Consider the following 22,677-nt stretch of genomic DNA (forward strand, 5'->3'; position numbering starts at 1 on the left):
TCCACAAGCAAAGGTAACTGATCCTCAGACCGATTTGGATTGTAGAACTCAGTCTGGTTGGGGGTTAGATGCACATGGTCATGTCAATGGGCAGATTTGGCCACACTCGAGCTTCAGAAAGAGGTGAGAAACCAGAGGCAACAAAACGCATTAGGGCAACTAGAAAGTTGGCAAAACGGCATTCCCATTTCGATGTTTATCATGAGAGAACACTCAGAGCTTCACAGACCAGGCCTCCTGATCCCACATCTTGACTCCAGTGATGTCGTGCAGTCTCAGATTAGAGGTGACGTGCACAAAAATCTTCTCAACATGATCCGAATCGTCTTCGGTGTCCTCATGGGCTAAAGCCGAGGAAAGAGGGGGATCCGGTGAGAATGTCTGCTGGAGGCTAGCACGGGCATCAAGGCGGGTGTTGGATGTGCTTCTCCCCGTACTGCCGGAGCTGGACCTAGACGCAGAAGCTGAATTGATCGCCAACTGCATCCGTTGAGCTTTGCGAGACCGAGGGACTCTAAGCTGGGTTCTCGTCAACCGTGTCACGGTGTTGTTCACCGGGCCATTTGACGACTGGCAGATTGCCATGTACTGGAGACGCAGTTTGGGGCATTGGAGAATATTGTCAATAATGTTCAGGCGCAGTTCGCGGAGCACGGTGTTGCAGTTCTCGGGATGGTAATAGAAGATTTGCAACGCATTCAGGGATCGCAGTCGGGAGATTCTCTGCAATAAAACATGCTAAGAAAGAGGTGATTAGCCAATCACATATCTGCAGGGAAATGGATGGAGAGAAGCTCGTAACAACCCGTGATACTTACAAGATGCGGAGAATCCAGCCCGATTGCGAGCTCAACCAGTTGGGACTTACGAACTGTGATGAGCATGACGGATTCCAAGTCAAAGACCCAGCTAGCATCTTCGTCATTCCGCACCACCAATTTTTGCAGGTATGCGTGATGCTTCTTCAGAACCTTGTTTCTGATTTCCTCGATTTTGACTGTAGTTCTTGCAGCGAGGGATCCCACTTTGGCCCGACTACTAGGTTCAAACATGAAGAGTTCGGTGACTTTGTGCAGACTCTCAACAAGTGAGAGAAAGGCAGGCGAGACGTTATCTGTATGGATAGACGTCAATTGAAGGGGCGAAGATTGGTGCAATTTCAGTAACATGGTCCATAAAGAGCGCTGTGTGCCAACGTTGAGCAGAGACAGATGCTTGAGCGCATAGATATCAACAGTACGGCAAAGAATTGACCCTCTCACTGGGATAAGATGGATAGAAAGGGAGTCCAAAGAGATACCGCGTGTCTTCCGCATGTACTCTTCAATCTCTGCAGTTTCGGCCTTTGCGTTGCAATTCGCACCGATTCCCTTGGTTGCAAATGTTTCGGAAGCCTCTCGGACAACCCCTTTGCCTTTGTCAATCTTCGCCTCGTCCATTTGTACCGACTCTCCATTGGACTTGTGCTCGCTGAGATGCAGAGTTCTGGTCATGCCGTTTCCTGCACCGACGGCAGCATGGGTGTCGTTCTCCACGAAGATTTGATCATCACCAGGATCCCCGTCCTCATCTGGGTGTTCGAGGTCAATTCCATCAGCGTCATCCGCTTTGCCAGATGTTTTGGAATCGGCAGAAGCAGTGGCCACAGTTTGGCTGAGATTCGCGACTAAAAATATATGCATCAGCGAGTGCCATTAGAGCAGCCAAAAAAGGATGCTTACCGTCAATATTCACGTTTGTGAAAGAGGAAGCAGTTTTCTCCACGAGAGACTTATCATCAGGCGAATATTTGAGATACTTTGCAGCTGCCTTTTCTATCTGTTCCAAGGCCTTTTTGCTTTTAGTTGAGCTTCCACCAGAGGATAGAAGCGGAGGAAGATCCTGGGCGATTTGACGAAGCTTTTTCACAAAGGCTCGGTCTTCATCGTGCTGGTCGGACTGAACGGCAATCTCGTGAGCTTCCTTGTCAGCCGAGGCAAGAGCTTCTTCGAACAGGCGTTCCACGTGCCCTTGAGGCATTGATTTCTCCAGGCCTAGCAACTGAGCCAAAGCTTTATCCTGAGTGGCACGCTCTTTGATGACTTGAGCGTCATTTGCGTTGGGGGTGTTATTGTTCTGATTGAACGGGGCAGGCGGGTTCATGAAAGCTACAGGCGGCGCAGGCGGCATTATATCGCCATTGAGGCCAAAGTCGTCGGTTTCAGAGGCCGAGCCAGAGGCCGATGAAATGGGCGTTGGTCTTCTGCGCGCTTTCAGAGCAAGGGGATCAGAAAAGGAGAGCTTCAAAGACTTCAGCGATGAAAAAGATAGCGAGATGCATCGAGCAATATCCGCGAGAGAATCCAGGCTGTGTATGTCCAGTATGGCCAACGATTTAAGCCCTGTCAACTGTGTGAGGGCGCTGGCCTGAAGACTGTTTGGAACCAATGACGCAACCTTTTTCAAACCCTTGGCTTCCATTTTTGACATTGGAAAGAAATACGGATGCATAGATGAAGAAGAGGTGTAATTGAGATTCGGAGCAATCATATGCTGATGCTGATTCTGATGCTGGTGATGATGATGGTGGTGGTGGTGGTGATGGTGAGCGGGATGGTTATTCTGAGTCGACGATGATAGAGGAATGTGTGGGTGAGGAGCCATCGCCAGAGAAGCACTAAATGCAGATAGTGTCGAGAGGGGCTCGGTGGGTAGACGGAGATGCACATTTTGGAGAGTGGGAATTTTGCTGAGAGCGGCAAACACAGACTTGTTGATATCCAGGTGAACATTCCATCTTGATGAGAAGAGGTCAGTCAAACTCTCCCAGACAGTTCAAATCTTGCAGAGATACCTAAAAGTCTCCAGAGAATCCACTCTGTTCAACGCAGCCAGCAGGAGACTGCTCAGAAGCTTTGCTGACGTGTAGCTTGCTTCATGTCTGAGGCTACGATGGCTTCTATCATTGCTGACCACTCCGGTGGCAGTCTCCATGCAGATCTTCTTGATGAACCTTCCATAGTTATAATCACTGGTGATCAGGGTCTCCAGGATGGCAGCCAGACGGTCAACTGAGAGCTGGCCAGCTCTGGTGTCATCCTCCGCGAAGACATGTTCGATACTGCGATACAGCTCGGCAGCGGCTAACTCGTGGAACGACCGACAGACCTGTGAGAGACTGACCAAATCTCTCGGTTCGACCTAAGCATAGTGAGAGTTGGCTGTCAGCACTTGAAGGCAGCGGCTACAAGCAAGCAACAACAACGACAACGACAAGGACTCACGCGCTGAAATATATTCTGCAGCGTCTCAGAAGGCAGACGGAGTAAATGGGATCTCTCATCCTCAGCGCTGGTCAAGGCGAGAGCACTGTCGTGAAAGACAGGCGCCATGACGCCGCGAAGAGCGAGCGTTCAAGCCCCAGACACTATCCTCTCCCCTGTCTGGCCAGATCTGGCTGTACTCTCTGAAATCCCACTTAGAATCAAGAAAGGAGCTTAAGTAAGAGCTCACTATAAGTGAGGTGTAGTAGAAGACTGATCAGATAAGGTTATTTGGGTAGAAACTAAAGAAGTGAGGCAGCAAGTTGATCGAGCTGGGGGGATAAAGAGAGGAGAAAGTTATATTTCAGGAAATATCAGAAGAAGTGACTTTTAGCCTAGAGGTGAGAGAAAAGAAAAAGAAAAGAAAAAGAAAAAAAAGCATAATATAATTAAAAAGAATTAAGAAATTAAAGTGAGAGTAAACAGTGAGGAACAGCCAGCTATAAGTCTCTTACTTTTATTTCTCTCTTTCTTTATATTCACTTATAATTCTAGAGTATATCTAAAATATCACCCTAAGTCTAAATATATGATATTAATTAGAAAGTACCCTTCTTTCTTGAATATTAATCTTATTAACTAGTGAATACCTGTGGCTAGAGAGATGCGGGGTGAAGGGAGAGACATAGCATTGTCAAAGGGGTACCACTCTATACTAGGGTCTTTAAGTAGGAAAGTGAATAAAGAATAAGTTAATAAGCTATCCTTGACTCCTAGAATTACCTTACTAATGTCATTTCCTGGTAATCCTCCAGCAGCAGCCATTCTGATAGTTTATTGTCTTATAATAGTGATAGTAGAGGTGGTGGTGTTGATGTCTCAGAACAGGTAAGCCGTCATATCAGGATCACTAATCAACCTCGCCGGCTGCGTACGGGCCATTCTTCCTCTCCTCCACCCTTTGCTCTTGCTTTAGTGTCGCAACTACACTTCTTTTATCTGGGCTTTAATCTCTTCTGTCAGATTTCCAATACTTCCTTTGTCATCTCTTGTTTTTTATGGGCGGTATGGCTCCGTGTCGGGGCTGAGCCAACGAGGTTCACTACTGCTAGATACACTCACTACTTTCTCTGCTATTTTTTTTTTAATTACCACATTAGACGAGCCTCTACGATAGGTTATGACTTAGATCGACATGCGTTTCTCGAATACTCTCGTCCAGGCGGTCTGTCTCGTCTGTCTGCTGGTGGTGCTGCCCGTCGCAGCCGAACACACGTCGAACTGGGCGGTGCTGGTGTCCACCTCGCGCTTCTGGTTCAACTACCGCCATCTCGCCAATGTCTTGTCACTTTACCGGACCGTCAAGCGGCTGGGGATTCCGGACTCGCAGATCATTCTGATGCTGCCGGATGATATGGCGTGCAACCCCCGAAATGCCTTTCCAGGGACCGTGTACAGCAACGCCGACCGGGCAGTGGACCTGTACGGAGATAACATTGAGGTGGACTATCGCGGCTACGAGGTGACTGTCGAGAATTTCATCCGGCTGCTGACGGATCGGCTCGACGAAGACGTGCCGCGGAGCAAACGTCTAGGGTCGGACGCCGGGAGCAACGTGTTGGTATACATGACAGGCCACGGGGGGGACCGGTTCCTGAAGTTCCAGGACTCCGAAGAGATCGGGGCGTGGGATTTGGCAGATGCGTTCGGCCAGATGTGGGAGAAGAAGCGGTACAATGAGCTGCTCTTCATGATCGACACGTGTCAGGCGAATACCATGTACACCCATTTCTACTCCCCCAACATCATTGCCACGGGCTCCAGCGCGCTCGACCAGTCGTCCTATTCGCACCACGCGGACAACGACGTCGGCGTGGCGGTGATTGACCGGTGGACATACTACGTGCTAGAATTCCTTGAGAATCAGGTTACCAGCGCGAATTCGAAGCTAACGCTGGGAGACTTGTTCGACTCTTACGACGAATCGAAGATCCATTCCCAGCCCGGTCTGCGATGGGACTTGTTCCCCGGCGGCGAGCAAGAGGGCCGTCTCCGCACCGTGGCCGACTTCTTCGGAAACGTGCAAAATGTCGAGGTGGAAGACGGCAATGTGACCGAGCCGGGCTCCCTCAAAAAGGATCTGGACGAGATCGCGCGCCTGGTGGAAAAATGGCACCAACGCGACCAAGTCTACCAATCGTTCCTTGACAATAACCAGACTACTGAAAACCAGCAACACATCTCTCCCCAACGCACTGTTCAGCGAAGGAACGCCGGGGCAACCAAAATGTCCGACGAGAAAAGCTGGGAGAAACGCGCCATCGGCGTCTCGGTGCTAGGCGCATGCATCGCCGTCTGGCTTACTGGATCAATCTTAGGCAGGACCTCAGCTTGATCCTAATACCAACCCGAATTTCCCTGCTGAGTTGACTGCTCAGCCTGCCCTCTACTACAGCATACTGCAACGTTAAATATAAGAGCGTCAAGTATGATGAAGATTATTATTATTCCTATTATCATCGAAACCCAGACCTTGTTTTTAAAAAAAAAAAAATCTGCGTCGCAAATCACATAATGATAAGTGCTAGCTGGTGCATATTTGAACCCGGAATGGTCTCAACCTGGTATCCTAATGCTAGGGATGGCTCCGCTTCAGAGCCATTGGCCGAGTGACCGAAGACGCCATGGACCTTACCTGGTAGCGAATTACTATCTAAGATATCGTCGTATACGGACGGAGTGCTCTGTCGGTTCTTCATGGGAGATTGGTGTTCTTCTCCCACTGCCTAATGCTTGCCGTTCAATGCCTCAATTGCGACAGCTCTTAGATATAGACTAGTTATAGCTGCCACCAGAGGTATAGACAAATATACGTGCTGAAATACTCTTCATATAACTCGAGAGTAATAGTAACTTGCTTCAAAATATCAAGCAGTACCTGAAAGCTGGTCCGAATCAATCCCATTGCCGTCGGGTTAAAATAAAACCACACAACAGACGACACACGACCAATATTCCACAGACCAACTCGATTGTAAGACCTGCCCATCATTTCCTAGCTTTAACCCTCCAGATCAACCCGCAGGGGGCCCTGTCCAGGCCGTTGCTGGCATCAACGCCGAGTTATGAGAGAGGAACCGGTTTGGTGTTTCTCCGCTGTGGCACGTCCTCGACGCGTCTGTCTGGAGGGACCCGCGCCTTCACCAAAAGCACTTTCACAGGCCTTGCCCAGGACCCTCGTTGAAAATCCCCCTCCCCCACCGCTCCCTCCACCGTATTGATATATTATTTTATTTGTTTTTCTTCTTTTCTCGGGGTTTTGTGTTTAATTGTTGTTATTTGGTTCCTGTTAATTGTTGACAGACTACGCGTTGTGAGGCCTGGAATAGGCCTCGAGTTGGGCAACCCTTGGTTTAGCACACGAACGATACAGACCGAACCAGGGAAACGAAACGGAAACATGTATCTTCCTCGCCATCTTATATCGCATCTCTACCTACAGCTGCTCCGGTCGCATCATCCGTTGTCGCCGCCGGTGTTGATTCTCGTCGCCCTCGAGCCGGACGCCCTGTGCGCGTGTCGGATTTTCACCGCCCTACTCAAACGCGACTATATACCGCATAAGATCCAGCCGGTGGCCGGGTATGGCGACCTGGCGCGGGCGGGCGAGGAGCTGGTCAAGCCCATGCGGACAGACCAGGGAGGCAGCGGCGGGGTGGTTGTGTGCTTGGGTGTCGGCGGGCTGGTGGATCTCGGCGAGATTCTATGCTTGAGCGTCGGAGCGGGGGACGAAGAACAGGAAGGCCGGGAGGGAGATGAGTCGCGAGGGGAGGAGGGCGCCGGTGGTGTCGAGGTCTGGGTGTTTGACGCGCGCCGGCCGTGGAATCTCGGCAATGTGTTTGGGGAGGCGGCAGAGACGATACAACAGCATGCCGGTGAGACGGACGCGAGTCTTCTACGGCGAAAGGCGCGTGGGGTCGACAAGGGCTGCATCACGCAGGCCTATTCCGCTGGGAATGGCGGGATTATTGTGTATGACGACGGGGATATTGAGGAAGAGCTGGCGTCCCAGCGGGAAGCATACTACGCGCTGTTAGATATGCCTGAAGTGGATGATGATGATGACGATGACGATGACGGTTCGGACGATGAGCTCGGTGCAGCGAACGAGTCGTCGGAAAAGTCGAAAAAGCGCAAGTCCTGGTCTGGCCGTGAGGACGAAGAGGAATCGGACGATGCGGATGCGCCTCCACGTCAACGGAGGAGAAGTGATTCGGTATGACGCAGAGAACAGAGGATTCCTCTTTTCTTGTGGTGACCATTGCGAAATTAACATGTTTGTCTCAGCAGGGTTCCTTTATAATCTCGTCGCCGAGTCATCGACGTCGTACTACATTGGATTCGTCTAATTCCTCGCGCTCTGCAACCCCTGTATCGGATGGCTTGTCTCCCGCCCAGCCCAAGCAGCCTTCATCACGGTCTCTAAGACGACGACTGCTCCAACTGAAGCGGAAACACGAACACATCCTGCAGACCTACTACTCCTTAGGGACATCGTACTCCGAACCAATCTCGTCCCTTGTGTACTCCCTTGCTTCGGAACTGGGCCGTGAAGACAATGACCTGCTCTGGCTAGCCATTGTTGGCGTTTCAAGCTTGGAGCTGAGTGGCCGCACTATGACTGGCGTAGGGATATCCAATGCCTCCGAGTCTGGAGGCTCAGCGGGCTGGGGCGGCGAGCGAGGAGAACGAATCCGGCAGATTCTCAGAGATGAAGTGCACCGTCTAAATCCACCTGACCCCCATGAACGAGATCGCGATATACGAGGGGAGATTACCGGCGTCATCCCCACCACGGCGCGGTCTCCGGCAGACAAGGCCATCCGTCTATCTCCGGAACCCCGGTTCTTGCTTGTTCGGCACTGGTCGCTTTACGAAAGCATGCTGCATAGCCCGTACCTCGCGTCGAGGCTGCATGTATGGACAGAGAATGGCCGGAAGAGGCTCCACAAGCTCTTGGCTAAGATGGGCATCAGTCTGACGCAGTGCCATCAGAACTACACGCATATGGACATGGAACTGAAGCGAGTCTTACGGCAGCGCCTTCTCAAGTACGCGCCCATGTACGGCTTGGATGGCTTGGTCCCACCCGAGGCGTCGGGCCATGCGAGCTCGCGGGAGGGCTGGGGGTTCATACGTTGCTGGGGCTGGAAGGCCTGTCTCTCCGCGACTGACGTAGGCGTGATCGTGGGCGCCATCCTCGAAGTCGGCCCCCACGAGGTTGCGTCGTGGGATTCCTGGCAGACGTCCCGGGCGGCTAGGAGAGCCCACGCCTCGGAGAGCATTGAAGGCTCGTCCGAGTCGGACCTGGCGAACCTCCTCCCACGGTTTTGGAGTGCTTACGATGCTCTCTCCTTGACGTCGGAATCGCCCACCCTCCTGGTTGAGGCGCTCCCACTCGCCCAGCATCTCCACCAGGCCATTCTCCGCACCGGAACATCACTGCTCTCGAAGCACCAAATCCGTCATCTGCGGGCATTCCGCATCGCAGTCGTTAAAGACGGCCCGGATGTGAAGCTGTTCACGAACCCGGGCGCACTGACCAAGCTAGCCCTCTGGATCGCCGAGGCGATTCGAGTGCAGGAACAGGAGCGGGGTGATAGCACCAAGTTTGGCCGCAAGCGCGCAGCAGGTACCCCTCTCGTTTTAGCTGGTCTAGACGAAGATCGGGGCTTGTACGTGGTGGTGGGCACCGGCGGAGGCGGGGGCGTGGTGGATTTTGCAGCGCTCGCAAAGCGCCAGGAGGAGCGGCGCAAGAAGAAAGAAGCCAAAGAGAAGAAGCAAAAAGAGCGGGCCGAACGCCGTGCCAAACGCGCTGCTGAACGAGCAGAGCGAGAGGAAAACGACGAAGATGAAGCTGCGGACACCGAGGAAGAGGACGAGGAGGATTCGTCTTCCTCCTCCGACTCCGACTCGGAAGACGAGCGAGACCCGCGAGGCAACAAACACCTCGTCCGGAATCGATTCGGTATCGCCTTCCAGGAAGTCGTGCAGGAGACCAATGCGCGGGTCCGGATCGACAGCTTCGACCACTGCGTGGTTGAAGTCTTGAAGGAAGACCTCGGCGGCTTCCTTGAAGCCCTGAGCTTCCGGAGTGTCGTCGGATAAGCTGACCCTGCCTTTCTTCTGCTCTCATTCTTAGCATTTCCTTATTTCTTTCTTTCTTTCTTTCCTTCTTTTCCTTTTTCACGCCCACTCGTCTCATGAATACCGGCTATCTTTTCCCTCCTTCTCTATCGTCATCTTGCGCATCTGCTATTGTTTCCACTACGACTGGGATAGTATAACGAAGGACTGGCATTTCTTTTTCTCTTCTCTCCCCCTGTTGTTTTTTCCCTTTTGCAATCAGTCTTGGGATTACATCCTACAGCATCCCATGTCACCCACTCACTCGCTTCCCTGCTTTTATTTTTGTCGTTGATGAAACTTGCATATGGTCGACACATGTCCCGGCGTCGGTGGTGTTTTCTCTTCCCAGCTTTCCTGAGTGTATCGAGCCGCTCACGGCCTTTTTCTTATAGCATAAAGAAGCTCTAATGAAGTTATTCCTTGTCTGTTCCCACCTGGTATGAGACTTCCGGACATCTCTCCGACTGTGGCGGAGCATCCCCGCACCTGTCTGATATAAGATCCTGCACAGCACTGCACATCTACAATTGATTCAGTACTTTCAGATTCGATATAACGGACGTTTGTGTATTCGGTATTTTCCCTTCAATTGTTTGGACTGGCCTCTTCTTTCTGCATTTCGGCGTCAGTGGTCAGTGATCAGTCTTTGTTGGAGTTTAGAGACGCCTTATCGCAGTCAAGTAGGTTCTAGATTTTGAAGAAGAAGAAGAAGAAGAAGAAGAAGAAGAAGAGAAAAGGAAAGACAATACCCAGATCAATGACTGACTGATTCAGGATGACACCTCGTGAATATCCCGTTCTATCGCGGCAGAGCACGCTCGCTGCCCTACCCACCGAGTATGCCTCGGACGCGCAAGACCAGATTTCCCAGCTGCTGGCCACTTCATGCGTCAACCGGCTGGTCGTACTTGACGACGACCCGACCGGCACGCAGACCTGCCACGACATCTCCGTGCTGGCTGTGTGGGACGTGGAGACGCTGGTGTGCGAGTTCCAGGCTCAGCCCGCCTCGCGCGGGTTCTTCATCCTCACCAACTCGCGCGCCCTGCCGCCACGCGAGGCCGAGACCCTCCTCCACACGATCTGCACGAATGTGGCGGCCGCAGCCTCCCAGACGGGGGAAAAAGTGGACATCGTCCTCCGTGGCGACAGCACGCTGCGCGGCCATTTCCCGCTCGAGGCGGACGTCGCGCAGGAAGTTTTCGGCGCCGCGGACGCCTGGGTGCTTGCCCCCTTCTTCTTCCAGGGTGGGCGCTTCACGATCGATGACGTCCACTACGTCGCTGAGGCGGACGACCGGCTCGTCCCCGCGGGCAAGACGCAGTTCGCCCGTGACGCCTCGTTCGGGTACTCGAGCTCCAACCTGCGCGACTACGTTCGTGAAAAGGCCCCCGGGCGGTTCGACAGCACCGAACAGATCCAGTCCATCACTCTCGAGGATATACGCGTCGGGGGCCCTGACGCTGTTTTCCACAAGCTCATGGGCGTTCCTCGCGGGGCTGTGGTGATTGTCAACGCGGCGGCCGAGTCGGATATGCATGTCTTTGTTGCAGGATTACTCTTGGGTATGTCGCAGCCCCTGAGAAAATATCATGTATTTTTATTATGAAATATTGATGGACAGCCGAATCACATGGAAAACACTACCTGTACCGAACGGGGGCCGCCTTCGTCTCGACCCGGCTGGGCATCCGCTCCAAACCGCCCATCACAGCTGCAGAGCTGCAGCTCGCCCGCCCGCGCGAGACCGGTGGCCTAATCATCGCAGGCTCGTATGTGCCCAAGACGACCGCGCAGCTCAAGGTCCTCACCGACCGACGCGGGAAAACGCCCCCAACAGACCCGGCCAGCCTAGCTATCATCGAGATGAACGTGGCGGACCTGATTGCCTCGGAAGAGAGCACCGCGGAGAAAGTCATCGATCAGACTGTCCGTTCCGTCGAGGGATATCTACGCGCAGGCCACGACACGCTCGTCATGACCAGCCGCACGCTCATCACGGGGGCGGACGACCTGTCCTCGCTTGCCATCGGGTCGAGCGTCGCGCGAGCCCTGGTCAGTGTGCTGCAGCGGATAGAGGTTCGACCGAGATATATCATCGCAAAGGTAAGCTTTACGCTCAGTGTCTCCATCTTTGGGGGGGAACAAGTCCTTGGAACTATGGATGTTGACGAATTAGGGCGGCATCACCTCTTCCGACGCGGCAACCAAAGGCCTGAATTTCAAGCGAGCCACAATAGTAGGCCAGGCGGCTCCCGGTGTACCCCTTTGGCGATGTGATGAGGATACCAGTCGGCATCGGGGTGTGCCTTTTGTCGTTTTTCCCGGGAATGTTGGGGTGGAAGAGACGCTGTGCGAGTTAGTGGAGGCGTGGTACTAATCATGTAGTATCGATCTAGTTATAATGGTAGAATAGAAATGACCAAGGCCAGAACGAGTATCATTGACTAGTTGAAACTATTGTCTAAACGGCAAGACCGAGAGGAAGCCCGTAGAAACGGTCCAGGCGACCTATGTACATTTACGACACTTTATGAAGATCCCACAGTACTTGCGATCGAGAAGGAAAACAAGAACAACACTCGATCAGTGGGTGTGGTCGTCAGGCAAAGGGTGATTTTGGAGTGGAAGAGAGATGCTCTGCTGCGTCGAAGAGTGGGAAAAAAAAAAAAAAAAAAGAGTACCAACCTGGTTGCTTCTGACCCGAGCTTTTGGTGGTATCTCATCACTGGCAGAGCGCGAGTCACTATATCAGCCGCTAGCTGCAAGGTTAAAAAAAAAGAAGTCAGAATTAGTCAGGAGACATGAGTTGGGGGCGTATGAAAAGAACATAGACACCCATATGGGGCTATATCTTGGTCGTAGTAGTAGTAGTAGTAGTAGTAGTAGTAGTAGCAGTAATAGTAGTAGATATGGGAGACCAATGCGGTGGATATGGGGAACCAGCCCCAATGCGATACAGGCGGCCTGTTTTTCTGGTCATGACTTTTTATGCAGGAGTGGCGGCGCTGGGAATTCCGTTCGACGTGAGTTGACGCTTGGCATCACTTTGAGTAGGGTCCTAGTATCACAAAGAAAAATCACCATTAGTGATTCCTTTTCGAAGCTACAGACTTGCCGAGCAATTGCTGCGTGTTGCCTGAAGGGTATCGCCCGTCCCCTCCATGATATATTATTTGACTGCTGCAGTCTCCGTTTCACCATCGTGTAAAAACTTACGTCGAGAGCATCAATGCTTCTTTTCTGGGCAGCCGGATCGGTTGTCTTCCTGACGACCTTCTTCTTGGGGCGAACAGGCCGAGTCTCGCCGGGTTGGAAAACGTCTTCGGGCAGATCAAAGCTGGTTGTACATAGTCAGGATGTTGCAGACAAGCATGCGATAAGGGTTGCCAAGACTCACTTGCGAACATGGGTGATTGCGAGATCATTGATGCCTGGCTGGTAGCCTGTCCACGACGTGCAAGTTGATTTGAAAATCTGCGCGTCGGTCGAGATGTCCAGAGATCTGGAGGCACCTTAAACCGAGTCAGTAGTCTGTCAGAAGAGGTGAGATGCTATCTATCCCTACCTGGTTCCAAGGGCTTCAACTCTAGACCAATATAGTAGGTGGTAGTGTAGATGGTGCGATTATCGCTTTCCGCTTTGATGTGCGGGTCTGGGACTGCGGCATCCTCGGCACCCATTTCAGCAGCCGCCTGGTGAGCAATGTCTTTCGTCTCGTCCGTAGTCTCCGTCTTGGTGTCTTTTGACTGATACTGGGTAGATCCATTCTTGACGGCTTCTGCCTCTTGATCGTTGGAGACACTGTGGATTCTCTCGAACCCTTTGGGGAATGGGTGGGCGACGGCAATGGTCGATTTCCGGTCCAAAGCCCCAACAAGGTGGCGCAGCTTTGATTCGACCAAACCTGACCAGACAGCCTGTGCCTCCTTGGTTTTACTCGAGGAAGTGATGCTGAGGTAGTATTTGTAGTCGGACGTGAAAAAGGAGTGCCGGGTGAAGAGGTCGTTCCAGCTGAGCTGTTTCAAAAAGATTTTATCAACCATGTCGCCACCGCGCTGGAGTTCACGAAGCAGGACGGCCTTGGTCGAGAGGGAAATATTGTGAGTCGCGCACATCGAAGGGTACGCGGGGGTAATGATGGGCATTAAATGAAAACGGTCACCATGATAAATCTGCGTGGCGTTAGAAGAGGACAGGAACAAAGGGTATTCAGCTTCGCTTCTCGATTTACCTTTGGGTTCCAGACTTTCATCTGGAGAGGGCCATCCTCGATCTGTTTCAGCATAACAGGCTGCGGCCACGCCCATTTGTTCATGATCCGGAAGAACTTGCCCACAATCACAGACCCAGTTGCCTGAGGGTATAGTTGACAAACCCTAGCGACCAGCATGGCCCACGCAACACCACCCGGGAAACCGACAATATTTGCGTAGATAGCGCGGCCTGTTTCGATAATATGTGAGCGATACACGGAAAGAGACGCGATAGGACAAGGAACTCACGTTGAGCCCAAAGTTTGATCGCCCGAAGTGCGAGGCGGAACGTCTTCTGCTGAGGAACAAGCTCCAGGATTTCATCGGTCACTCGAGTGCCATTCAAAGATCGAACTTCCTTCTCATCCAGGCCTCGGAGGTAGTCGTTGTTCCTCAGATCAAGATTGATCGGGACCGAGGGGACGATCAACCGGGCATAGAGCAGATCGATGCTGATTCCAGCCATTTCGAGTTTAATAATGGGAACAAACGCATCCGGGACCGGTGTCATCTTCTCGATCATGCCTGGCGCCGCCATTTTCTCTAGGATTGTAGGGAAGTAAGAAAAGAAATCCTCTATTGTGACATGTTTAGGCCCGACCACCAGGGTGTCGATATCCGAACCTGATCGTAGAGAATCGGGTTAGCGCTTGGAAGGACACCTCACAGCTGCTATGGTAGCACTTACCAGGACCATAAACACCAAGACGATAGCTACCGAAAGTGAAGATCTTCCCGCCGGCGGCTTCCACGGCGGCAGGCGTCAATCCCTTCTTGCGGCTGACCTCCTTGACGAACTCGATGGTGACGCGTTGGATAAGCTGAAGCGACTGTTTTCTGGAAAGAAGCACCTTAGCCAGGAGGACACACAAAACCCCATACCGTTGGCAATCATCAGCTCACCTCCGCTCAGTCTCCGCAGGACTCTCAAAGTTATTCTGGCTCTTCAGTTCCGCAATCAAGTCGTCGTTTGCGCTGAGCTCCTCGGCCGTAGGCAGAGCTGTTGAGATGGGGGGAGTCACGCCCCACTGTCGAACGGGTGGTGTCGCCATCTTCGCTTGCTGTGCACTGGATGACTGACTGGGCGCGTGTTGGGTGCTGCAGGTACGGTAATTCAGGCCTCGTTCAGATACGGACGGACAAGAAAAAAAGGGAATCAAGATCAGCGAGACAGTTGTACAGAGATGGGTACAGAAATGAAGAAGTAAATTAATACAATATTAGAGTACTAGATGGAGAACAGGCAAAAGAAGTGAAAAGAGAGCGAACGAACAGATGTTGGAGAGTAGAAGGGAAGATTCAAGGATTAAAGTCTGGTCGTTTATCGCTGCCTGAGCCCGACTGCATGACTAAGCATACCAAAATCATGTGATTATAATCAAATTGCTTAGTCATGTCTGGGCAGAGTGAAACAACAGCTCAATAATAAATTCATTCATTCATTGATGCTAAACCAAGACTCGCCAGACAAACAGCTTCGCGAGGAAAGTATTCTCTACAATTTCAACCCATCTAGGCTCTTTTCGACAGCATCTTCTGCCCCTGCACCCCGATCTGCGTTGTCGCGGAAGAATGCGGCGATCTGCTTATCGAGCCATTCGACATCGTCCTTGTTGTCTCCAGGGCCTCCAGCCCAGTCTGCAATGAATAATACTATTAGCTCGGGTGATCTCCAGGATCTCTTAGAAGACAATCTGCTTACGGCCCCAGATAGAAGGAAAGGCGTTCAGCGTTCCGATACCCGGCTGCATACATTTGACCTCATATTCAGAATCCTCAGGGCTAGAAACGATTAGTATCACTATGTCGGAATGGCGATAGCAGAATGTGGGTATTTACGGGAAATAGAGGTCTGTCTTGCACGGTAGAACCAGCGTCTTGGCCGTGATGGAAGCGATCGCCTTTTCAAAGTCCCCATTGTATGGTCCCTGCAGCGAAACATCTCCATTTTGCCAGGTCTGGAGCATGACAAGAAGGTTTTCCGGCTCTGTTCGTCCAAATGAGCGTTGTCGGCCTTGATGTTTCTGATGGAGGAGAAGTTCTCACCCTTCGAGCAAGCCCATTTTTCCCAGAAGTTCTGCATAAAGTCTTCCAGGTCTTTGTATCCCAAGACCGTCTCGTAGAGTTTCTCCCGATAGAACGCTTGACTGAACCCCCTGTTTAAGATTTGCAATCAGTATTTCCTTCTTCAAGCGGGTTTCGATTAGTCTTCTTACCATCCAGCATACGCTCTTCCAAAAGCTTTCAGGCCGAGTTCCTTCTCTTCCGCCGACCAGACCCTGACCGTCTCGCCGGTCTTGGAAAGACCGATCAGTCCCGAGCCAGCAGAAACAGTCTTCTTAGCAGCCAGCAGGGCACTTTTCACTCCCTCAAGAAAGACCTGGTTGTGCACCGAGGTCTTGGCAGAGCCGCAGAAGGGGATCGCCAGATCCATGAAATCCGGGTACTGAGTCGCCCACTGGAACGTCTGCGCGGCTCCCATCGACCACCCGATCACTGCCCGCAGGTGTGTGATGCCCAGATGCTGCGTCACAAGGGTATACTGCGCCCGAACGTTGTCGTAGAAGGAACACTTGGGAAACGGCACGGGTTCGGACTCGATCTGCTTCTGGTTCGACGGTGACGACGACTGTCCGTTTCCGAAGAGGGCGGTGATGATGATGAAGAACTCCCTGGGGTTCAAAGCTTTGTCTTTGCCGACCAGCCAGACATTGTCCGCGATGGCTTATTCCATCATAGTCAGTTGGCTTTTTGTTTTCTCTCTTTCCACCACGTTTGGCTGTATTCCAACGCAACTCACCTCCCGAGAACCAGGTGGGATAGACGATGGCAGGGGACTTGGGGTCGCCAAAGGTCTTGTATGCCAGATGGGCGTCTGGGATCTTCTCTCCACTCTGGAGCTCCCAGTCTCCCAGCTTGAAGATCTGATAATCTTGTTCCATCGTTCAAGATATGTTTTAAACAAAATAGCCAGTCAAGAATCAACCTGTTGGCCGGGGTAGTTCTTTTGACACGAGTATAGCTGACTGAGGGGTAACCTCTGTCTAGAACGAAACCTATTCAATTAACAATGCATAGTAGAGATAAGTAGACGTATATTCCCTCTTTTTATCTCCAATCAGGCCGTGTGATTTGATTTCTCATCTTGACCCCGCATCTTGAGCTCGTCTTATGCTGTCTGAATGAGACAATGCCGATAAGACGATCCATTCCGGTACTTTGCTATGAGCACAAGTCTATAGGAATTCTCTACCTTGGTCAAGTCAGCTGTTGGATTCAGAACGACAAATTGATGTCCTCGTTAAGATATATATTCACTAGATATTGTCTTGACTGATGAGATGCCGCTTCTAACCGAGATTATTCTACAGTCATTATGGTAGGACAGAATTATCCATGCAACGGCACTGATATTCTAAACTGGCATCCTCCCGCCAAAATGGTTTATTCCATGGAGATCAGCAATAACCAGGAGACCTCCAGGGTCTAGTACGAGTCAAGGATGCCTTCGATTTTCGCACGTATCTCCATATCTGTGACGATGTAGAGACCGCCAGCGCGCAGTTCTACGTCGAGAAACTCTCCGACCACGCCGCCTCTTTCTTGTCATCCTCGCTGGAACCGCATGCTCGATGCCCAGAGGAGCTCTGCGTCTGAGCCGCGGTTATATCGGAACAGCCTTGGATAGTGGTTTATATGTTGTTAGCAGAAAATGCGTGATAGCCATGGAAGCGACTCTGCCTGGAAGACCAGCAAGGTTCGTTTCTGGGTTTGCAGCCTGCAGTTGATTGATTCATTGAAATGTTGGATAGATTGTTTGCAGTGGTGAATCCTCTTGCTCAGGATGCTGCTAGTCCCCGAAGCCTCAGGCAACAGCAGAATCAAGAAACCAAAAATTCCAGCTCCAAAGCATAGCGAGATGCTATGGTTAAGCACTAGAGAACTATCATGGAATCTCTTCGAATCCGTTCTCTGCGAGTCACTGAGATAATGGTTCTTGATGCCTTGGATGAAGCGTATTGATAGATTTTCCGATGGGTTATCTATATCAGTGCCAGTTCTCTTCATTTTGAAGAGATATAAATAGAATAAAAGATCTATATATACTAGTAATGAGGAAGAGGAGATAGAGGAGATAGAGGATTATATTCTTTATATACCAAGTGACTGGTCTAAAAAATATTAACTGATATATTGATTCAATATAAGTACTAATAATCTGTAATGTTATGGCTGTCTCTATATATAGTGATTACTAAGATTAAATAGGCATAATATAGAAAATCAATAGAACCCAGTATAAAGTCTAGTATAAAGTCTAGTATAAAGTCTAGTATATCCTAGATAATTTCATAGTGATAGATAAACTAACTAATCAATCCTCTTCAACACTAATACTAGCTAATATTACTAACTAATACTCAACAACAATTATCCGAGGTCATGCGGACAGCCATGGTTTTCCTGGCCAAATGTCGGTGGGCCACCGCCTCGTCTGGACTCTGAGACTTAAGACTTACAGAGTGTGTCCTGTACAGTTACACCCCCCCCCCCCCCCCTCAGTCCACCACAGCAGTGTCGCTGTGTCAGACACTACTTCACTCCATGGATCTGTCTCTCCCACTCATCTGGCAGAGTCGCAGGTCGCTTTCGCAGGTGCCCGATGGGTGGTGATCCCCGATGACCACTTGCTCGCAATGAGCGCCCTTTCTCCTAAGAGGAACAGCGCCGCCAGCAGTACTGTCCCCCCGCCTAGACAGATTCGCTTTGTCTCCAATGACGGCCAGCCGCAGACCAAGAGGCGACGCATTAATGCTGCGTAAGACTCTTTGTTCCCGCTTGCCTGTGCCTTCCCCTCCTCGGCTCTGAATTGACCTCGGGTTACCCCTCACAGATGTCGAACGTGTCGCAAACGCAAGATCCGATGTTCGGGTGAACAACCAGGTACGTCTGAGGATAAAAAAAAAAGACAAGAAACAAGACAAGAAAAAAAAAAAAGAGAGAGAGAGAAAGAGATCGATCGGTATACAGAGGCGTTTGTGGCTGATAGTGGGTCGGACAGTGTGTAAAACATGCTCCGACTGCGGCCAATCCTGTCTGGGGTACAACGAGCCAGGAGGGTTTCATCAGCAGCTGCTACGGACGCATTCCGATGTCGACTCTCATCCGCCGACGGCGACCGTTCCTCGTGAGGATCACGCATCGACAAGCGCGCCCAAGATCCCCCAAATCCGCTCCCCAGACACCCCGCAGATAGTGTCGCCGAGGGCGCCGGCGCCGTCCCGGTTGGAGACCGCCAAACCCTCGTCTCCTCTGCTGGATATCGTCGCCATCCCCCCGGGGCGTGTCAAGAGGGAACTGGAGCTACAGGCCGCAGGGGAAAGTCCAGAGAGCAGTGAGTCAGGAGCTGGGTCACAATTCGATATGGCGGCGGAGATCCCTCGAGACTGATTACGGTACAGGTCGCACCTCGCTGAGCTCGACAAATCGTACCCATGTGCCGTACTTTCGATACTTTGGACCGACGGCTATCGTCCCGGGGTTCAAGCAGATGGTGGTCCAGGTGCGAGGGTCGCGCAAAAGTAACCCGTCCATCTCATCAGGTTAGTCAAGACATGTCTCAACCCCAGTGTTGCTCCAATATCGTCGATCTATTACCGTTCTCTCCTGCTGACAGCAGTCTAGATTCGCTGTCTCCCCTCCGCAGCCCCAAGTTCCCAGAGACAGGCGTAGGCTCTCTTGCAGCCCTGGCGGATGCCCGCGATACAAATTCCATCCCCTTCTACGACCGAGATGATGCCTTACCCGTGGGGAATCTGGTCACCCATCTCTGCGAACTGTTCTTCGTTCATCTGGGCTGCAGCTTTCCCTTTCTGCAGCAGGAAAGGTTTCTTCGCGATCTCAAGGACAAGAGGGTGGATACCATGCTCGTAGATTCTGTCTGTGCCCTCGCCGCCCGCTTCTCCCCTCACCCGCTGCTCAGCCCGCTCCAAGCACAATCCATCGAAGGCACCGAACCTCAACCCGAAACGAGCAACAGGTCCGACCGCGGGCAGCCTTTTGCCCACCGCGCGATGAGCGCCCTTGTCGATGCGCTGTCGTGCCCCACGCTCTCCGTTGTGCAAGCGTGCTTGTTGCTCGCGTACGAGGAATTCGGATCGAATCACGACAGCGGGCTCTGGATGTATCTGGGCATCTCGATCCGAATGGCGCAAGACCTCGGCTTGCAGAAGCTTCAAGGTCTGCGCTACAACTACGGCGCCTTCGGACTGACGCCCAGCGCAGTTCAGACCGGGCACGCGGGTAAACTACGAGACGACCAGTTCGAGGAAGCCCAAGTGCGCAAAGACTCTGACTCCAGCCAGGCTACAGGTTCGGCAGACGAAATTGCAACCGAACGTGAGAGGGTTGACTCCTTCTGGAGCATTTTCTTCCTCGACCGTGTCATTTCATCCGGCACTGGCCGGCCTGTCACCCTGCGGGACGAAGATATCGAACTGTGCTTCCCCCTGCAGTCTGACTCACAATTGGCAAATACCTGGCCGGCACCCTTTCCACCGTTGATTCGCATCATCCACTTGTATGGACGCGTGACGGACCTCATTAATGGCATCCAGGACGTCAATCATGTCACGCCGGATACATTGAAACTCCTTGCCGGGATGGAGAGTGATCTAACTGGTATGATTCTTAAACCCGATACTAATTTGTCCCCCCATCCCCCATTTCTCTAATCGAGATAGGGATATATCAACGTCTTTCACCAAAACTTCATTTCAATGCAGCGAACTTCCAGACCTATGTCAAGGCCAAGGAGGGCACGAATTTCATCTTGTTGCATTTTGTGAGTTGCTGTGCCATGCCTCTTGCACAACTATGTTCGAGAACTGACGGTATTGTAGTGGTTCCATACGTTGATTGTGCTGCTTCATCAGCCGACGCTTCTGAATTCCTTTGGAGGGACAATCCAGCAGCTGTACCCCAACAGCCGCGAGCTGTCCATGTCCTCCGCTAAGACTATTGCCGATATCCTCTCCTTTTCCGAGTTGATCGATGGGAAAAGCTTCATTGGGAATCCATTCACTAGCCAGCCGATGTATATTGCTGCCTGTGCATTTCTTATGGAAAGCGCCTACTACTCATCCCCCTCGTCCCGATCTGGCTCGCCTCCTGCCCAGTCACTTTTAACCAACCAGTCCAGCGGGTTTGTGATGCCTAATTTGACACATGCCTCTGAGCGCAAGTCCACCGCAAAGCACATCCTGCTGGCCTCTGCCGCGAAAGAGAATTACCAACGGTGCTATAAGGCGCTCAAGGCCCTGGAAACGTATTGGGAAGGTACCAAATACATTCTCACCGTGTTAGATCAGAAGGCCAAAGGCATCATGGATCCTCTTCTTTACACTGCCGAGGAAATGGAGAGCACCTCTGAGATTTCACCCATCCCTCGGAATTCTACCAGCGATGTGGCTCCTTCAATACCCGGAGCAGCTGAAACACCCACCAGTGGCCGACTGTCTCCTCGCATTGATGCTGGCCAAGGTAAGAGATTTCTTCTTGCTTCATTCCTTTCTTTCTTTTTTTTTCCTTTTTACGTTTGTGCTCATTGAAACGCGTAATTCTAGCCATTGGATGGGCGCTGACTGGAGCCACCAACTCGTCGCAACCGAACTTGAGTCTCCTCTACCAAATGCCCGCCATACAGCCCGAATACTCGAATAATGGGTATTTGGAAGTGCCCAACCAACCCAGAGGATCTAATCCCTCGCCCTCATACCCGCAACCCCTTCAACCCGTCCGACCGTCTCATCCGAGTCGAGGTTCATCCTTCACGACGGCGGCGGGACCATCTCTTTTCCCGTCGCATCCCACTGGGTCTGTCGCACCGTCCGATCCGAATGTTCTCTTAGGCTTGAACACCTCATCATACCAGCACCCCACCAGCCGTACCCCATCTGATAGCCAATCCTCCTTCCATCTGCCACAGTCACAGATGAATAGGTCCGCGACGGCAGCTTATAATTACCCGCTGGCCAGCCCTGCCGTCGAGCAACCCACCTCCAGTCACATGGATCTCCGAGGAGACGTGCTCATCGAATGTCAAGATATCGACATGGCCACGTTGCACCAGCAGAATTCCCTGCCGTTCTCGATCACGGGAGAAGTCCTCCCGTGGCTGGAGTACCTCCCACAAGACGTCTTGAGCTACTTTGGCGATCACACTTTCCCCTTAATGAACCCTGATGATGGAGAACACCAGCCCCCGCCTTGATGCCCCCCCCCCCCTTTCTGCATTGTTTCGATAATTCAGATGCTATGTATATGTCATAGTTGCCAGTTCCGTCTGGTCAATCTTTTTCTATATTGGTTAGCGGCTTTCAATCTCCAGCGATTCCCCTGCATCATTGACGGCGCACTTGTTCAGGCGTCTTGGAGGCGGGGATGTCCTATTTGTCATCGTTTTATATATATTTCCCCTTGCATGCGAATTCGAATCTTGACTGTTCTCGTCTGTCTGTACGGAGTACTCCGTAACTTGGCCAGGGTTGTTCATACGCTGTTGACCTGCGTGTGGTGTGATGTAGCCTCAGAGTATACTCTAATCAAGCTTGTGCCTCAAATTACAGTGAAACCATGATGCAAGTGTTTTGCATATGAAGGGATATGCGAGGAATACTACAAAGCACAGAGTACATATGTATTCAGTGCATAACTACTACATAGGTATAGTTATGCAGTGTTACTCTGAACTACTAGTCCTAATCAAGACTAGTGATTCTGATGTCATACGATATGCTTCTGCCTTATCACACCGCCTGCAGATTCGGGTTGGCGGGGCGGTTGCCCGTCACGACGAAACAGCAACAAACGGCGAGGAGAGACGCTGAGGGGGACAAGGAAGGGAGATCGAAGGGACAACCTACTGAGCATCTCCAATGGCTGGCTGAGGTATCTTGTTAAATGTCTTTGAGGGGCTTCCTGTATTTCAG

General features: G+C 51.6%; 9 protein-coding genes across 9 annotated transcripts; 4 read left to right on the forward strand and 5 right to left on the reverse strand.

The window, feature by feature from the left end:
• Window positions 1-3: 3 nt before the first annotated feature.
• Window positions 4-1,063, reverse strand: ASPZODRAFT_128654 (hypothetical protein). The gene has a single exon (XM_022722079.1). The coding sequence runs from the start codon at window positions 583-585 to the stop codon at window positions 214-216; it is 372 nt and encodes a 123-aa protein (XP_022584567.1). The 5' UTR covers window positions 586-1,063; the 3' UTR covers window positions 4-213.
• Window positions 636-3,631, reverse strand: ASPZODRAFT_128655 (hypothetical protein). Its single transcript, XM_022722080.1, has 6 exons — window positions 3,264-3,631; window positions 2,834-3,180; window positions 1,722-2,776; window positions 1,007-1,666; window positions 819-941; window positions 636-738 (listed from the first exon to the last, which is right to left on the reverse strand). Exons 1-5 carry the CDS (start codon window positions 3,369-3,371, stop codon window positions 922-924), a joined length of 2,190 nt encoding a protein of 729 aa, XP_022584568.1. The 5' UTR covers window positions 3,372-3,631; the 3' UTR covers window positions 636-738; window positions 819-921.
• A 744-nt stretch (window positions 3,632-4,375) lies between these two features.
• On the forward strand, window positions 4,376-6,129 carry ASPZODRAFT_128657 (hypothetical protein). The gene has a single exon (XM_022722081.1). It carries the CDS (start codon window positions 4,438-4,440, stop codon window positions 5,635-5,637), a length of 1,200 nt encoding a protein of 399 aa, XP_022584569.1. The 5' UTR covers window positions 4,376-4,437; the 3' UTR covers window positions 5,638-6,129.
• A 573-nt stretch (window positions 6,130-6,702) lies between these two features.
• On the forward strand, window positions 6,703-9,410 carry ASPZODRAFT_13159 (hypothetical protein; the record flags this gene model as incomplete). The annotated part of the gene is made up of 2 exons (XM_022722796.1): window positions 6,703-7,518; window positions 7,590-9,410. 2 exons carry the CDS (start codon window positions 6,703-6,705, stop codon window positions 9,408-9,410), a joined length of 2,637 nt encoding a protein of 878 aa, XP_022584570.1.
• A 791-nt stretch (window positions 9,411-10,201) lies between these two features.
• Window positions 10,202-11,870, forward strand: ASPZODRAFT_128660 (hypothetical protein). The gene is made up of 3 exons (XM_022722082.1): window positions 10,202-10,996; window positions 11,056-11,537; window positions 11,611-11,870. Exons 1-3 carry the CDS (start codon window positions 10,207-10,209, stop codon window positions 11,809-11,811), a joined length of 1,473 nt encoding a protein of 490 aa, XP_022584571.1. The 5' UTR covers window positions 10,202-10,206; the 3' UTR covers window positions 11,812-11,870.
• Window positions 11,871-12,344: 474 nt separating this feature from the next.
• ASPZODRAFT_89864 (hypothetical protein) lies at window positions 12,345-14,739 on the reverse strand (the record flags this gene model as incomplete). Its single annotated transcript, XM_022730372.1, has 8 exons — window positions 12,345-12,492; window positions 12,651-12,771; window positions 12,832-12,946; window positions 13,000-13,606; window positions 13,666-13,877; window positions 13,937-14,311; window positions 14,376-14,524; window positions 14,591-14,739. 8 exons carry the CDS (start codon window positions 14,737-14,739, stop codon window positions 12,421-12,423), a joined length of 1,800 nt encoding a protein of 599 aa, XP_022584572.1. The 3' UTR covers window positions 12,345-12,420.
• A 460-nt stretch (window positions 14,740-15,199) lies between these two features.
• ASPZODRAFT_128663 (hypothetical protein) lies at window positions 15,200-16,699 on the reverse strand. Its single transcript, XM_022722083.1, has 4 exons — window positions 16,488-16,699; window positions 15,904-16,411; window positions 15,734-15,843; window positions 15,200-15,674 (listed from the first exon to the last, which is right to left on the reverse strand). The coding sequence occupies exons 1-4, from the start codon at window positions 16,627-16,629 to the stop codon at window positions 15,523-15,525; spliced, it is 912 nt and encodes a 303-aa protein (XP_022584573.1). The 5' UTR covers window positions 16,630-16,699; the 3' UTR covers window positions 15,200-15,522.
• A 340-nt stretch (window positions 16,700-17,039) lies between these two features.
• On the reverse strand, window positions 17,040-17,856 carry ASPZODRAFT_128669 (hypothetical protein). The gene has a single exon (XM_022722084.1). It carries the CDS (start codon window positions 17,753-17,755, stop codon window positions 17,390-17,392), a length of 366 nt encoding a protein of 121 aa, XP_022584574.1. The 5' UTR covers window positions 17,756-17,856; the 3' UTR covers window positions 17,040-17,389.
• A 387-nt stretch (window positions 17,857-18,243) lies between these two features.
• On the forward strand, window positions 18,244-21,973 carry ASPZODRAFT_128670 (hypothetical protein). Its single transcript, XM_022722085.1, has 8 exons — window positions 18,244-18,506; window positions 18,582-18,631; window positions 18,750-19,082; window positions 19,150-19,290; window positions 19,373-20,368; window positions 20,431-20,531; window positions 20,590-21,229; window positions 21,313-21,973. The coding sequence occupies exons 1-8, from the start codon at window positions 18,385-18,387 to the stop codon at window positions 21,957-21,959; spliced, it is 3,030 nt and encodes a 1,009-aa protein (XP_022584575.1). The 5' UTR covers window positions 18,244-18,384; the 3' UTR covers window positions 21,960-21,973.
• Window positions 21,974-22,677: the final 704 nt, after the last annotated feature.

The sequence above is a fragment of the Penicilliopsis zonata genome (genome assembly GCF_001890105.1).
Source record: "Penicilliopsis zonata CBS 506.65 unplaced genomic scaffold ASPZOscaffold_2, whole genome shotgun sequence".
In the NCBI taxonomy this organism is placed as follows: domain Eukaryota; kingdom Fungi; phylum Ascomycota; class Eurotiomycetes; order Eurotiales; family Aspergillaceae; genus Penicilliopsis; species Penicilliopsis zonata.